Source organism: Tachyglossus aculeatus, chromosome 2, assembly GCF_015852505.1.
Source record: "Tachyglossus aculeatus isolate mTacAcu1 chromosome 2, mTacAcu1.pri, whole genome shotgun sequence".
In the NCBI taxonomy this organism is placed as follows: Eukaryota; Metazoa; Chordata; class Mammalia; order Monotremata; family Tachyglossidae; genus Tachyglossus; species Tachyglossus aculeatus.
Genome location: NC_052067.1, coordinates 149,290,960 through 149,307,856, shown reverse-complemented (window position 1 = coordinate 149,307,856; position 16,897 = coordinate 149,290,960). Strand labels below are relative to the sequence as shown.

Here is a 16,897-nt window from a genome sequence, read left to right as displayed (position 1 = left end):
AATAACGGTATTTGTTAAGCACTTACTACGTGCAAAGCACTGTTCTAAGTGCTGGGGAGGTTACAAGGTGATCAGGTTGTCCCACGGGGGGCTCACAGTTTTAATCCCCATTTTACAGATGTGGTAACTGAGGCACAGAGAAGTTAAGTGACTTGCCCAAAGCCACACAGCTGACAGTTGGCAGAGCCAGGATTTGAACCCATGACCTCAGACTCTAAAGCCCATGCTCTTTCCACTGAGCCACGCTGCTTCTCGTGGCACGAGGAAATTAAGTGACTTGTCCACAGACACACAGCAGAGAAGTGGCAGAGCTGGAACTCCCAGGCCTGTGCTCTTTCCCATAGGTCAAGCTGCTTAGTGGAATTTGTTGGAGAGACTGTTTTAGAAATAATAATAATAATAATGGTATCTGTTAAGCACTTACTATGTGCCAGGCACTATACTAAGTACAAGCAAATAGGGTTGGACAAAGTCCCTGTCTGCAAACGGCTCACAGTCTTAATCCCCATTTTACGGAAGAGGTAACTGAGGCCCAGAAAAGTGAAGTGGCTTGCTCAAGGCCACACTGCCTGTTTACTTGTTTTGATGTCTGTCTCCCCTCTTCTAGACTGTGAGCCCGTTGTGGGCAGGGATTGTCTCTATTTGTTGCTGAACTGTACTTTCCAAGTGCTTAATACAGTGCCTCTGCACACAGGAAGCCCTCAATAAATACAACAATGAATGAAAGTGTGGAAAAGGAGCGTGGAGGAGGAGCGTGGTTTAGTGGAAAGAGCACGGGCTTGGGAGTCAGAGGACGTGGGTTCTAATCCCAGCTCTGCCACTTGTCTGCTGTGTGACCTTGGGCAAGCCACTTAACTTCTCCGTGCCTTAATTACTTCATCTGTAAAAATGGGGGTTAAAACTGTGAGCCCCAAGTGGGACAACCTGATTACCTGGTATCTATTCCAGTGTTTAGAACAGTGCTAGGCACATTGTAAGCGCTTACCAAATACTATTATTATCATTTTTTTATTACTATTGTTATTATTATGTGGCAGAGCTGGGATTAGAACCCATGACCCTCTGATTCCAAGGCCCGTGCTCTATCTACTATGCCATGCTGCTTCCCTAAGCAGAAAGGTACCCAAAATGGCTGTCATTTGGGAATGACAAAGAGATTCCTTAAGAATCCCCTGACTTCTCGGCACAAGGGGAGAGCAATATGTAGACAGTAGGGATAGAGGACCTCTCAGAGGGCACTGCAGATGGGCAGGTTCCATTCAGTAGAATTTAATAGTTTTGTTTCTCAATCAATCAAGTATTTGCATTTACACTTACTATGTACTTAGTACTAACCACTTACATTATGTGCAGAGCACTGTGCTAAGTCCTTGGGAGAGTACAATTCAACAAATTTAGCAGACACATTCCCTGCCCAAGCAAGCTTACAGAGGGGGAGTCAGACATTAATATGAGTAAGTAATTTATAATATCTAATTTAAAGATACATACGTAAATGTTGTGGGTTTGGGGATGGGGAAAATATCAGGTGTCCTAAGGTCACAGATTGAAGTGTATGGATGATGCAGAACAGAGAGCGGGTTTATGGAGTTAAAGTGGCAAATGACAAATGGGGTGGCAGGAACTGCTGGAATTGAAAATACCACGTGTTTTTAGGAATGATTCTATGTGACTCCTAGAAGCTCACTGTGGGCAGGGAATGTATCTGTTTATTGTCATACTGTACGCCTCCAAGTGCTTAGTACAGGGCTTTGCGCACAGTAAGGTCCCAATAAATGATTGAATGAATGAAAGTCATGAACTTTCATGAAAGCAGGGGAAGCAGCATGGCTCAGTGGAAAGAGCACAGGCTTTGGAGTCAGAGGCCATGGGTTCAAATCCCAGCTCCACCACTTGTCAGCTGTGTGACTTTGGGCAAGTCACTTCACTTCTCTGGGCCTCAGTTCCCTCATCTGTAAAATGGGGATGAAGACTGTGAGCCCCTCGTGGGACAACCTGATTACCTTATATCTATCCCAGCACTTAGAACAGTGCTTTGCACATAGTAAGCACTTAATACCAATATTATTATGAACCATATTCTGAAAGTCATGAACCTTCAACGATATTCTGATCCCATTCACAAGGAAAAAGCAGGAGCACTGTTGTTGTTGTCTTATGCTGTCGAGCTGTGTCCAACCCATTGCGATGTCATAGGCACATCTCTCCCAGAACACCCCACCTCCATCTGCAATCATTCTGGTGGTGGATCCATAGAGTTTTCTTGGTAAAAATACAAAACTGGTTTACCATTGCCTCCTTCCGTGCAGTAAACGAGTCTCTGCCCTTGAATCTCTCCCATGCTGTTGCTGCCCAGCACAGGGGAGTTTTGACTGGTAGCAGATGGCCTTCCACTCGCTAGCCACTGCCCAAGCTAAGAATGGAATGGAATGGACAGGCCTCTGCTTGACTCTCCCTCCTCCAGTCATGACTGGTGGAGTCCTGGAAACTCTCCAGGTGCAACCCTGAGAGTAGGAGCATTAAAGGGGCTCATAAAAACCATCCATGAAGGAAGCTGTAGAAGTTTCTTTAACATAGGTCTGGGTAGAAGCAATAGCAATTTCCTCCTCGCAACTGTGTCCAAATGTTCACAGTTTAGCAAAGTCGCAAATGTGAATACATTAGGGCTTCACGGTGAACTGAAATGTCTGAAGTCATATTTGGGGTAAAGAGGTGAGTTTTGAACACCGTAATCAGACTTAGAACGAACACTTCCTCCATAGTAACAGATCAACTCCTCGCATAGACAATAAAAACTGTCTAACAGTGTTACCTTAAGCCATCAGCAACATGCAAGGCTATCCTGTGCTGGAGTGTTCTCGTTAAGCTCGATTTGTCTTGTTGAAGCAATCGATCCAGTGACCCTTTGGACGCTAATTCCATTACCAACATTCGAGGACGAATCCCAGCAGCCAGCAGAGATATTAAGCTAGGGTGATGAAGGTGGCAAAGTACCACTAGTTCCTGAAAAAGCGGAAAAATTTCAAAAATTAAAGTGATGTGGAGGAAGTCAATTTGCCATCTTTAATGAAGGTGCTTCACCACACATTTAAGACAGAGGTTTTCAATTGTTTTTATAAATTGTATCCCAACAGTCTCAGGAGGTCACCTGAAATATTCCCCAACTTACTTACAGACCTCTACCCCTGGTAGATCCATCCCTTAGCTTTTTATTTTGTTTTGTTTTACAGTATTTAAGGGCTTACTATGTCCCAAGCACTGCTCTGAGCCCTGGGATAGATACTCGATAATCAGGTAGGGCAGTCCACGTCCCACCTGGGCTCACAGTCTTAATTCCCATTTTACAGATGACATAACTGAGGCACAGAAAGGTTCAAGGACTTGCCCCAGGTCCCACAGCAGACAAATGGCGAAGTCAGGATTAGAATCCAGGTCCTCCGACTCCCAGGCCTGTGCTCTTTCCACGAGGCCACGCTCCTTCTATCACGTCCTCTAGACTGTTGTTGGGTAGAGACCATCTCTATATGTTGCCGATTTGTACTTTCCAAGTGCTTAGTACAGTGCTCTGCACACAGTAAGCGCTCAATAAATACGAGTGAATGAATGAACGAATGAATGTCAGACTGTATCTCATATTATTATCTTTTATCTACCCCAGCACTTAGTAAGTGCTTCACAAATACCACAATTATTAACACTGGTCTCTCTCCGCTCCTCACCCAACACACACCCAGAGAAACAGAACAGTGCTTGGCACATAGTAAGAGCTTAACAAATACCATAATGATTAAATAGTCAACAGAGATTTCTTCTGCTGGGACAGAGAGCAGCATCATGTAAACGGAGAGCACTAACCAAGGGACTCTCAATAATTATGGCATTTTTTAAGTGCTTACTATGTGCCAGGCACTGTTCTAAGCACTGAGGTAGAAACAAGATAATCAGGTTGGACAAGGTCCCTGACCCACAGAGGGCTCTCAGTCTTAATCCCCATTTTCCAGAAGAGGGAACCGAGGCACAGGGAAGTGAAGTGACTTGCCCAAGGTCACACGGCAGACAAGTGGCAGAGCCGGGATTAGAACGCATAACCTTCTGACTCTCAGGACTGTGCTCTATCCACTAGGCCATACTGCTCTCTTGTCACTTGCAGTTGCTTCTGATTTCTGAGCTCCCATGGCCTTACTCTGTGGGGCTAAAAGGCAACTAGTTAAGTGACACACCAAGCACTCAGTCACCTTGCCCCCTCCTACGTCATCTCGCTACTCTCCTACTACAAGCCATCCCACACATGTCGTTCCTCTAATGCTAATCTTCTCACTGTACCTCTATCTCGTCCATCTCATTGCCAACCTCTCGCCCACATCCTGCCTCTGGCCTGGAACATTCTCCCTCCTCATATCTGACAGACAATTATGCTCTCCTCCTTCAAAGCCTTACTGATCTCCTCCAAGAGGCTTTCCCTAACTAAGCCCTCCTTTCATCATCTCCCTCTCCCTTCTGCACTGCCCCGACTTGCTCCCTCTATTCATCCCTCATCCCAGCCTCACAGCACTTATGTACATATCTGTAATATTTTATCTGCATTTTATTTTTATTTGACATATCTTACTTAGATATCTTATGTATCTCACATATTTTACGTAGAAGCAGCATAGCTTACTGGAATGAGCACGGGCTTGGGAGTCAGAGGTCACGGCTTCTACTCCCGGCTCCGCCACTTGTCAGCTTTGTGACCTTGGGCAAGTCACTTAATTTTTCTGTGCCTCAGTTACCTCATCTCTAAAATGGGGATGAAGACTTTGAGCCCTACGTGGGACAACCTGATCACCTCGTATCTACCCCAGTGCTTGGAAAAATGCTTGGCACATTGTAAGTGCTTAACAAATACCAACGCTATTATTATTATATCTGCAATAATTTATTTATATTAATGTCTAGACTGTAAGCTCATTGTGCGCAGGGAATGTGTCTATTGCTATATTGTACTCTCCCAAGTGCTTAGTACAGTGCTCTGCAAACAGTAAGTGCTCAATAAATATGATGCAATGAATTGAATTAACCTCTAACGGCTTTGAACCCATAGGCCATCATTTAAGTAGGTTTCCTCGAGCGTTTAATTGGCCCGGCTTTTTATTGTTGAAATTATTTCCTTAAGAAATACTTTGAGATTTATGTATCAGGCTAACTTTAATGCATCCATCCTCACACTGTCGGAGTAACTCCGGAGGCATTTCTGAATTGATGCAGTTCCCTAAGTCCCCAAAGCCCACCCTAATCTGATTCATGGGGGACTGTAGGATTGCCTTGACTCAGGAAGGGTATGCTGGGGACACCCAAAGTCCTGGATTACAACCAAATGGTCCACAGACACCACGTAACCATGTTACATAACCATTTTACATAACCATGTTATGTTACTACGTTATGTAACCCTAGTTTGGAAATTCCTTATTTTCTCTTAAAAAAAAAGATCACGAGGAACACTTCAGTAAACCCTCAAAGGTGTGAAATATACAAGATCTTAGCTGGGAGGATAAACCACTTCTTCATTCTGTAAAATCTTTCTGTGTGCTTCCACAATTTTGCTCTGGGCAAGAGAGATGGAAGTATGGTATCTTTCTTTAAAGATACCAAGTCAGAGACATGAAAGTAAATGACTAATCCAGAATTACAAAGTGACAGATAGGGGATTAAGCCTAATTCCCACTATCTCTCTACTAGACCATTAGTTCATGTGCGTGCCTCATAGGCTTAGCGATGACTGTTTTTTCAAAGTTTCTAAGTAATTTTTCTCTAAAATGGTGCTTTAAAGAAGTTCACTTTTTAAAGTTATAGTTTTTGGACTGACATGAGGTGAATAGCTGCAACAATCTAGTTAGAGAACCAGAGGCACTGATAAATGGAGACGTAACTGTATTACGTTGCATGTCTCTGAGGAAAAAAATCAATCGTATTTATTGAGTGCTTACTGTGTGCAGAGCACTGTACTAGGTGCTTGGTAGAATACAACACAACAATAAAACAGACACATTCCCTGCCCACAACCATCTTACAGTCTAGAGAGGGAGACAGACATTGATATAAATAAATTACAGATACGCACAGAAGTGCTGTGGGGCTGGGGTGGGGGTGAACAAAGGGAGCAAGTCAGAGCAATACTCTTTGAATATGTACAATTTCCCAGAAACAGGCTGATAAACAGCTTCAGCTTTCTTCAGATTTAGCCCATAGCACTTCATCAACTCTGCAGAGAGTTTCCCGAGTGCTTAGTACAGTGCTCTGCACATAGTAAGCATGTAATATGACTGAATGAATCAGTGATTTGTAATCATCTGCATGTCTCTAATCAATCAACGGTATTCATTGAGTGCTTATTGTGTGCAGAGCACTGTACTAAGCACTGGGGAGAATAAAATGAAACGGAGTTGTTAGGCATATTCCCTGCTCTTTGTGACTGTTCCTCAGGAAAAGTGAGAATGCAGTGGATCCTGATGCTGTCTCAAAGATTTGGAAGGGCTGAATGAGTTTCCCCACTGAAGTAGACCTGAATTTGATCCCCCTACCTGTGGGATTCCCCCAAGGTTTGGTTCTGAGTCCCCTTCTATTCTCCATCTACTCCTATTCCTTTGGGGAATGAGAGGCAGCATGGCCTAGGGAATAGAGCACAGGCTTGGGAATCAGGAAGACCTGGATTCTAATCCTGGCTCCACCACTCATCTGCTGTGTGACCTTGGGAATGTCATTTCACTTTGCTCTGCCTTCTGCATCACCTATGCACTTGGATATGTACCCCTTAATCAACCAGTCGATTATTTCCTTGAGTGCTTACTATGTGCAGAACACTATACTAAGTGCTTGGGAGAGTACGATACAACAGAATTAACAGACATGTTCCCTGCCCATAACTACCTTACAGTCTAGAGGGGGAAACACCTCTTAAGCACGTGATATTCATCCCATCCCCATAGCACTGACATCCTTGTACTCTTCCATTTCTCCTACCAGTAATTTATTTTAATGTCTGTTTTCCCCCATAGATTGTCAGCCCCCTGAGGGCAGGAATCATATAATAACTGTGGTATTTGTCAAGCATTTGATATTTTACCCCATAGACTGTCAGCCCCCTGAGGGCAGGAGTCATATAATAACTGTGGTATTTTTCAAGCATTTGATATATGCCAAGCACCATATTAAGCGCTAGAGTAGATACAAGATAATCAGGTCCCACATGGTACTCATACTCTAGATAGGAGGGAGCAGGTGAGGGAACTGAGGCACAGAGAAGTTAAATGACTTGCCCTAGGTTATGCAGCAAATAAGTGTTGAAGCCTAGACTAGAACCCAGATCTTCTGATTCCCAGTCCCCTGTTCTTTCCACTAAGCCGCATCACTTGACAACTACCTACCAACTGCATTGTATTATATTCTCCCAAGTGCTTATTCCAGTGCATTGCACACAGTAAGCCCTCAGTAAACCTGACTGATTTTAGGAATGTCTATCATTTATTGTGAAATCATTCCTGAAAACATACAACCGTAAGTAAAAGAAAACTTACAATTCAACAAATTAACAAGCAAATGAAAAGTTTATGTTTAAACTGCCAAGTGATTATACAGAAGTGCTTGAAGGACAAAGAGCAGCGATTCTTACTTGTCTTAACAATCTGAGGGATGTGTGCTTGTTAAAAATCTTTACAGCCACTTCTTCGCCTCCATAGGACGCACGGTAAACTGAGCCAAAGCCACCATCTCCTGTTTTTAAAAAGATATGCCATATGTGAACTTCCAAAATTCACTAATACATGCCATTTACAATATAAGCAAGTACATTGGAGAATCAAGTGGAAAAACCAAATACCCAGTTCCAGGGAAATCTGTTTAAGGAGTCCATCTGTTATTTCAAAGAAAGCAAACTATTTTTACAGTTGTTTTAAATACAGGCCCATTAGAACATGAGAATTTCTACAATTACCGACCTGCAGTTGTAAGCAATACTTTTGAGTCTGTTAATGTTTATTCTAATCATAAGTAATATTTTATTTAAACCTTGCCCAATCACTCCATCTTCCAAAGGCATGTTAACCACACACACATCACATTATTTTCCAGAGCTGTTTACACACAATGTGAACAATATTTCACTAATGATGTTGGTACTCATTAAGTGCATACTATGTGTCAAACACTCTTAGCACTAAGGTAGATACAAAATATCTACAGTGCTTTTCCCACCTGGGGACCACAGTCTAAAGGGGAAGGAGTACAGCTACTGAATCCCTGTTTTACAGAAGAAGGAATTGAGACATTGAGAAATTAAATGACTTCTTTTGGACATGTCTATATCTTTAATGAAACTGATTTACTTTTGCAGTAAATCAGAAAAACATTAGTGATTGAGCATTCACCAGTAATAGACCGTTATTTGGGAAAGTGAAATTGAATTGAAAAAATAAACTTCTTTTAATCCCTTTCAGTTTATATGTTTGTATACTGATAAGTGACAGCATCAGCAATCTTAATCAGTGAAATACTGGATCAGATATTTCCTGGAGTCTATTGCTAATGCCATTCTATGTTAACTGTTAAGTGCTTATTATGTGTCAAACCCTGTTCTAAGCACTGGGTGAGATACAAGTTAATTACATCAGACGCAGTCCCTGTCCCTCATGGGGCTCACAGTCTGAGTAGGAGGGAGAACTTGCTTTTAATACCTATTTTACCGCTGAGGAAACTGAGGCACAGACAAGTTAAGTGACTTGTCCAAGGTCATGGTGCAAGCAACTCTTCTGATGGTTCACTGCAAAGCCTCAGGTATATTATTTCCTAGGCTTTAGTTTGATTTGTACAGTGACCATTATAAAACCTCATCCATGAAGAGGCAGGCTGATTATATAATAATAACAATAATAATGGCATTTATTAAGCACCTACTACGTGCAAAGCACTGTTCTAAGTGTTGGGGAAGTTACAAGGTGATCAGGTTGTCCCATGGGGGCCTCACAGTCTTAATCCCCATTTTACAGATGAGGGAACTGAGGAACAGAGAAGTGAAGTGACTTGCCCGAAGTCACATAGCTGACAAGTGGTGGAGCCGGAATTTGAACCCATGACCTCTGACTCCAAAGCCCGTGCTCTTTTCACTGAGCCACGCTGCTTCTCTGAACCTCTCAGTGCCCAGAGTGTTTCAAATTTTCTCAGCCAACCTGGATATCTAACTGGTATTAAGAAGGGCTTCATACTTCCAGATATTCTCCACTCAAATCCAATCTGAGTCTCGACAGGGGACGCCGGGTCCTAGACATTGAATATGCGGCTCAGGGTCTCCCAAAGCCAGGGGTTCCAGATTCAGGCAATGTCACTCAGCCCAGCTTCCCTCAGTGTTGGTGGTGCTGGGAGAACCATTACCTGCCTGGCAGATGGTGGGTTCCGTGTATCGGGGTCTCCTTCAGTCAGTCAGTGTCAATGAGAACTTACTGTGTATCTCTGGACTGTAAGCTCGTTTAGGGCAGGGAATTTGTCTGGTTCTTGTTGTATAATAATGATGGTATTTGTTAAGCGCTTACTATGTGCCATGCACTGTTCTAAGCACTGATTTTATGCTCCCAGTCACTTAGTTCAGTGCTCTGCACAAACAAAGCACTCAATCAATACAATTCATTCATTCAATCGTATTTATTGAGCGCTTACTGAGTGCAGAGCACTTTACTAAGCGCTTGGGAAGTACAAGTGGGCAACATATAGAGACAGTCCCTACCCAACAATGGCCTCACAGTCTAGAGGGGGGAGAATTGACTGAACAGTACTGTACTAAGTGCTCGGGAGAATACGGTATACAATAAACAGATACACTCACGGCCCACAACAAACTTACAGCCCCACAACACACCTTAACACTCTTTAGAGAATCAGCATGGCCTACTGGACAGGACACGGGCCTCGGAGTCAGAGCACCTAGTTCTAATCGCAGCTTTGCCAATTACTTGTTGTCACTTAACTTCTCAGTGCCTCAGTCTGTCCATTTGTAAAATGGGGATTGAATACCTAGTCTCTCTCCTTCCTAGACTGTGAGCCCCATGTGTCCAACCTGATTAATCTGTATCTACCCCAGGTCTTAGAACTATGCTTTCCACATAGTAAGTCCTTAATAAATGCCACTGTTATATTATTATTATTATTATTATTATTATTATTAGAATAATGAGGAGACTGCAATGGTTTGTAACAAAGAATGGCTAATTGGCAGCAGTGAAATGTCTGAGGGCACCCATTCTTTAACTTCTCTTGACCTTGTCCTCTTGGCTTGCAAACAGTGCTACTCTTTGTTGTTGGAATCCACTGTTACCATTTTCTGTCTGTCTACCCTCACCTAGATTGTGAGCCCCATTGTTACCTTTGAATCGACATCAGACACGTAATAAAGAACTTGGAACAAAGTAAATCCTTAATAAATACCGCAACTAAAGAAAATAAAGGTATAGTCAGAGTACAGTGAGAGGAATAAATGGATTTATATTAATCAATCAATGGTATTTATCGAGTGCTTACTGTGCAAAGCACTGTACTAAGCACTTGGGAGAGTACAATAGACTGATATTGTACAGTGCTCTGCACACAGTAAGCGCTCAATAAATACGATTGATGATGATATACACATTCCATGCCCAACAGGAGCTTACCTGTCCAAGAGGAGACAGACAAAATAAATTACAGATATGTACGTAAGTGTTATGTGGCTGTGGGAGAGGTGAATTATCAAGTGCTTAAAGGACACAGATTCAAGTATATAGGTGACGCCGAATGGAGAAGGAGGGGAAATGAGGGCTTAGTTGAGGAAGACCTCTTGGAGAAGGTTTGATTTAAATAAGGCTCTGAAGGTGGGGAAAGAGATCACCTTTCCTATGTGAAGGGGAGGAGAACAGGCCAAAAGGAGAACGTGGGCAAGGGCTTGGCGTTAAGATAGATGAGATGGACGTCAGTAAGTGTAGGTTGGCACTGGAGGAGTGAAGCATGAGCGCTGGGTTGTAGTGGGAAATCAGCGAGGGGATGCGCTACTTGAATGCTTGAAAGCTGATGGTAAGGATTTTCTGTTGGATGCAGAGATGGATGAGCAACCACTGGAGGTTTCTGAGGAGTGGAAATATGTAAACTGAACTATTTTTTTAATAAAAATGATCCAGTCAGCAGAGTGAAGTTTGGACTGGAATGGAGAGAAACAGGAGGCTGATGCAGGAGTCAAGGCAGAAAAGGGTGAGTGGTTGGTTCAGTAAGGCAGCAGTTTGTATAGAGTTTGTCCCCCTCTCCATCCCCTGCATCTTACCTCCTTCCCTTCCCCACAGCACCTGTATATACGTATATATGTATATGTTTGTACATATTTATTACTCTGTACATATTTATTTTATTTTGTTAGTATGTTTGGTTTTTTTCTCTGTCTCCCCCTTCTAGACTGTGAGCCCACTGTTGGGTAGGGACTGTCTCTATATGTTGCCAGCTTGTACTTCCCAAGTGCTTAGTACAGTGCTCTGCACACAGTAAGCGCTCAATAAATACGATTGATTGATTGACTGATTGATTGAAAAGGCAGATTCTGGTGATGTCAAAGCAGGACCAGCAGGATTTGGTGACAAATTGAATAAGTGGACTGAATGAGAGAGATGATTCGAGGATAATGCCAAGGGAGGATAGTGGTGTCCCTTCTAGACTGTGAGCCCGTTGTCAGATAGGGATTGTCTCTATCTGCTGCCTAATTGGACTTTCCAAGTGCTTAGTACAGTGCTCCTCATACAATAAGCACTCAATAAATTCGACCGAATGAATGAATACATGAACGGTGTGGTCTACAGCGCTGGGAAAAGCAGGTGGAGGACAGGGGAGTTTCATTTTGGACATGCTTAATTTGAGGTGCCATCCAAGTGGAGATATCCTGAAGGCAGGAGGAAATGCTAGATTGCATAGAAGGCGATAGGTTGGGGTTGGAGAGGTAGATTTGGAAATCATCAGTGTGGAAGTGATAACTCAAGGCCCTACTGAGAGCTCACCTCCTCCAGGAGGCCTTCCCAGACTGAGCCCCCTCCTTCCTCTCCCCCTCCTCCTCCTCTCCATCCCCCTGTCTTACCTCCTTCCCTCCCCCACAGCACCTGTACATATGTATATTTGTTTGTACATATTTATTACTCTATGTATTTATTTATTTTACTTGTACATATTCTATTTTGTTAGTATGTTTTGTTTTGTTCTCTGTCTCCCCCTTCTAGACTGTGAGCCCACTGTTGGGTAGGGACTGTCTCTATATGTTGCCGACTTGTACTTCCCAAGCGCTTAGTAAAGTGCTCTGCATACAGTAAACGCTCAATAAATATGATTGAATGAATGAATTGTATTGATTGAGTGCTTTGTTGTGTCTCTATATGTTGCCAACTTGTACTTCCCAAGCGCTTAGTACAGTGCTCTGCACACAGTAAGCGCTCAATAAATACGATTGAATGAATGAATGAATGAACTGGAGCTGTGAGAGTGAATGAGTTCTCCAAGGGAGTGGGTGCAGATGGAGAATAGAAGGGGACACAGAATTGATCCTTGAGGGACTTCCATAGTTAGGGGGTGGGAGAAGCTGGCAAAAGACAGTAAGGAGCAGCCACGTGGATAAGAGAAGAACCAGAATAGAACAATGACAGTGATGCCAAGAAGGACAGGGGAGAACAGGGCAGTTGAGAACAGGGCTCAAACAGAAAAAGAAGAAATATGTTGGGGGTGGGAACCATGATAAAAGGGAAGAAAATAAGAAGTGGGGCAGATGGTGAGAGAGAAACACTAAAATGCCATGAACATGGGCAACACTGGAGACAGTTATTTACGAAATCAAAGTCTAAGCAGTATAATAATGGGAAAACAACAATGTGAAGATATAACTGCTTTAACATCCTTATGCGTTAAAAGCTGGCACAGTATTTACCCAGAAGAAATTCGGGTGCCTGGTCAAACTCCAGCTCATCATTGTTTAACATGATGTTTCTAGGCAAGTCAGCCAAAATTAAATCAGGAGCAATCTGGGCTATTGGAATGGTGAATCTTGGTTGATCTGGATTTACTAAGAGGTCCCCTGTATTGGAAGAAAAATGTTTTGAGAAAGAAGGTTAAGCAGCAAATAAAAATGATAAGCAGCATTACCATGTATTAAGAGCTTAGAATAGTATTTGCTCAATAGTAAACGCTAGGTAGATTATACTGACATAAATATCACATGTAACATTGACTTGGCATAGCAGGGACATGTGATAAAAGAGGATTAAAGAAAAACTCCTGGAGGAAAAAGTGGCAGGATAAATTTAACAATTTAGGAAAAAATATCAGTGCATTTCTGGTTCCTGTCTGGACCACCCTGTTCAAACTGATACCATCTTCCAGACTGGGTGGGAAAATGGCCAGTATTTATAATTCCCTTAATAGTAATAATAATAATAACTATAACAATAATGATGGTATTTGTTAAGCACTTATTATGTGCCAAGCAGTGTTCTAAAAGCTGGGGTAGATACAAGGTAATCAGGTTGTCCTATGTGGGGCTCACAGTCTTAATCCCCATTTTACAGATGAGGTAACTGAAGCCCAGAGAAGTTAAGTGACTTGCCCAAGTTCACACGACAAGTGGTGGAGTCAGGATTAGAACACATGCCCTCTGATTCCCAAACCCGTGCTCTTTCCACTAAGCCACCCTTCTCCCCAATCCTCTTCCGCCCCTTATCCACCACTGAAGAAGATCTGAATTGCATGTCAGTGGACTTCCCTGAGCTTTTATTTTATTCTGGAAGTTATTTGACTTCTTTCTTCAACGTGCAAACTTTTCTAATGCCCTAATTCTTCCCTCTTTCCATCTCCTTTTCTTTCACTGCTACTCTCTCGCATATTTCAAAAACTTTTCCCGATATCCTATCTTAACTTTTCCCTTTCCCCTCATTCCCCAATTTCTCTTTTTCCAAACCTAATCCTGTTGTTTTCCTCGATTTTTGTCAGGGTAACATCTATGGATTTTTTTTAATATAGACCAATCTTTCTAATTCAATAAGCTATTTGGTTATTGTCAAAACTCACTTCTCTTGGAAAGTCAATACTGAACCCATTTCTAACTCTGCCTGTAATGGCCTCAAAAGCTGACAGTTCTATACCATGTTGTCATCTATCATTTTCCCAGACAGAATTTTTCATAAGGTTTGGCATTTTTGACTCATCCACCTAAATTCAGTGCTCAGAACAGTGTTTGGCACATAGTAAGCACTTAACAAATACCATTATTATTATTATAATTATTACATTTCTCATAAGGTCTTAGGGGCTTTGAAATCTTCTACTTCACTTGTTCAGTACTGTTAGCATTTTCCTCAAAACAGGTTAAATGTTAAATGAAAAAGTATCCACCATTGGGGTTCACAGCTGTAAACTATTAATATACAGTGATGCCAAACTATATACCTTCTTCAGCTTTCTTCATCAGATCATCAAGTAATATTTTTTGATGTTCTTCACCATCGTTAAAACTATACAAAGCCCATTTCTTCAGGAGTGTTTCTCCTTCACCACAGACATCTATCTCTAGTAAACCTGGAAACCATTCTTCCATGAGTGAATCAATGTGATCCACAACTTGTCCCAAAAGAATACAACCTGGGCAATTCCAAAAAGAATACATTACGACTGTGGTTTCCTCCCTAAGAGCAGTAGATCTAGACTAAAACAAACCAAAGCAAAGTCTTTCCCCAAAGCCAGTGAATGTTTGCATTTACCTTTTCTGCAAGAAGGAGCAGTAATTTTCAAGAAACTTTCTGGGCTGTTGTCTAATATTGCAGACTCCACCAGACAGTAGGCTTCAGGAGACCAATTTAAGTAAATACCCTGTCTCCAATACATTCTATTTGGACGAAGAACTCGTTCTAAGGAAGGAAAAAAAAAATAGAAAGGTCACAGTCAAGAGCTCAGTATGAACTAACTAAATTTCCAACTGCACACAATGTTCCAAACACAAGTGGATCCAAAAGGACAAATGTTCTGCTGCAAATGTTTCATATGCTGCACATCGTTTTAATACCTGAAATGATAATCCAGTTCCAAAATATTTATTCAAGAACCTTAAAATGTACAAACAGTAGATATCGTATTAAAATAATAAAAAAATGAATTTAATGTACAATATGAATGTTCTTCAATTTACTACTTTTTTTCCTAAATATAATGTATTTAGCTGTCCTGGTATTACTGGCACACTACTTTGCCCACATTAAATCAGTAATTATCCAATCAACCAATGGCATTTGAATGCTTACTGTGTGCAGACTATGTTTTTCAGAGAATACGACAGCATTAGCAGACAGATCCCTGCCCTCAAGATCTTACAACCTAGCTGGGGAAGCAGACATTAAAATAAATTACAGGTTGGGAAGACAACCAAGGATAAGTATATGGATATAAGTATTGTGAGCACTGTACTAAGCACTGCGGTGGATATAAGCAAATCGGATTGGACACAGTCCCTTGTCCCATGTGGGGCTCACAGCCTCTAACCCCATTTTACAGATGAGGTAACTAAGCCACACAGAAGTGAAGAGAAGCAGCATGGCTCAGTGGAAAGAGCACGGGCTTGGAAGTCAGAGGTATGGGTTCTAATTTCTCCTCTGCCGCTTGTCAGCTGTGTGACTTTGGGCAAGTCACTTAACTTCTCTGTGCCTCAGTTACCTCATCTGTAAAATGGGGATGAAGACTGTGGGCCCCATGTGGGACAAACTGATTACCTTGTATCCCCCCAGCACTTAGAACAATGCTTAGCACCTTCATTCATTCATTCAATCGTATTTATTGAGCACTTACTGTGTGCAGAGCACTGTACTAAGCACTTGGGAAGTACAAGTCGGCAACATATAGAGACGGCCCACATCCTCCTAGCCTGGAATTCCTTCCCCCTTTATATACTCTTGTTATTATTATTATTATTCACCCTCCTTGCATCACATCTCCAAGAGGCTTTCCTTAACCAAGCCCTCATTTTTCACTCTTCCTTCTACGTCGCTTCTGCACTTGGATCTTTACCTCATTAGAAATCTATCCATATCACTTGTCACTTCTTTCTTCCCATTCCTCTAAACTCCCCAAAAGTGTACCTGAAAGCACTTTAAATAGTTAAAATGTAGTTGTGATGTGTCATCCTTGAATACATACCTCGTCCTGAAAGCATATAAGGAGAAATTTCGAGTAACCTATTGATCAGTCTGGACCAAAATCCCATTGGAAAATATGGCATTTCATACAGTCTAACAATGATTTCAGAATTTTCACAGTGAGGAAGCTCTATCACAGGTCTATGATCAGATAAGCTGAGGAGAAAAGGAAATTTCATTAAAACTTGACAGGAAAATATGGCACACTCTAATTCTGATTAGACACAAAAAATATGCAACTTCTGACAGTTTGTTCATTTTCACACTAAATTAATTTTATCTCCAGAGCCGATTTTAACACTGCAAAGCTATTTAAAAGAACTTTTTAAATATAGGCAAAATGCTTCATGGAAGGCTATTTTAATTTAATTTTATTAAAACATGACTTTAGACAAATTTTGCTCTGAAGTACTTTACAGTGAGTGATTTTTAAAGATAATTTCTGTTCACACTCAATTCTGCACTTCCACTGGGATGTTGCTAAGACAGCAGGTAACATTTGTATATATTTGTACATATTTATTACTCTATTTTATTTGTACATATTTACTACTCTATTTTATTAATGATACATTTATAGCTGTAATTCGATTTATTCTGATGGCATTGACACCTGTCTACTTTTGTTTTGTTGCCTGTCTCCCCCTTCTAGACTATGAGCCCGTTGTTGGGTAGGGACCATCTATATGTGCCAA

At 41.7% G+C, this 16,897-nt stretch overlaps 1 protein-coding gene across 1 annotated transcript in view; it reads right to left on the bottom strand.

The window, feature by feature from the left end:
- Window positions 1–16,897, bottom strand: part of LRRK2 (leucine rich repeat kinase 2) — a 163,363-nt gene that overhangs the window by 26,310 nt on the left and 120,156 nt on the right. The window contains exons 35-40 of the mRNA XM_038765259.1: window positions 16,204–16,358; window positions 14,778–14,924; window positions 14,467–14,658; window positions 12,953–13,099; window positions 7,652–7,752; window positions 2,813–3,003 (exon numbers count right to left, since the gene is read on the bottom strand). Coding sequence (XP_038621187.1) covers window positions 2,813–3,003; window positions 7,652–7,752; window positions 12,953–13,099; window positions 14,467–14,658; window positions 14,778–14,924; window positions 16,204–16,358 — 933 coding nt within the window. The remainder of the gene's footprint in view (window positions 1–2,812; window positions 3,004–7,651; window positions 7,753–12,952; window positions 13,100–14,466; window positions 14,659–14,777; window positions 14,925–16,203; window positions 16,359–16,897) is intronic.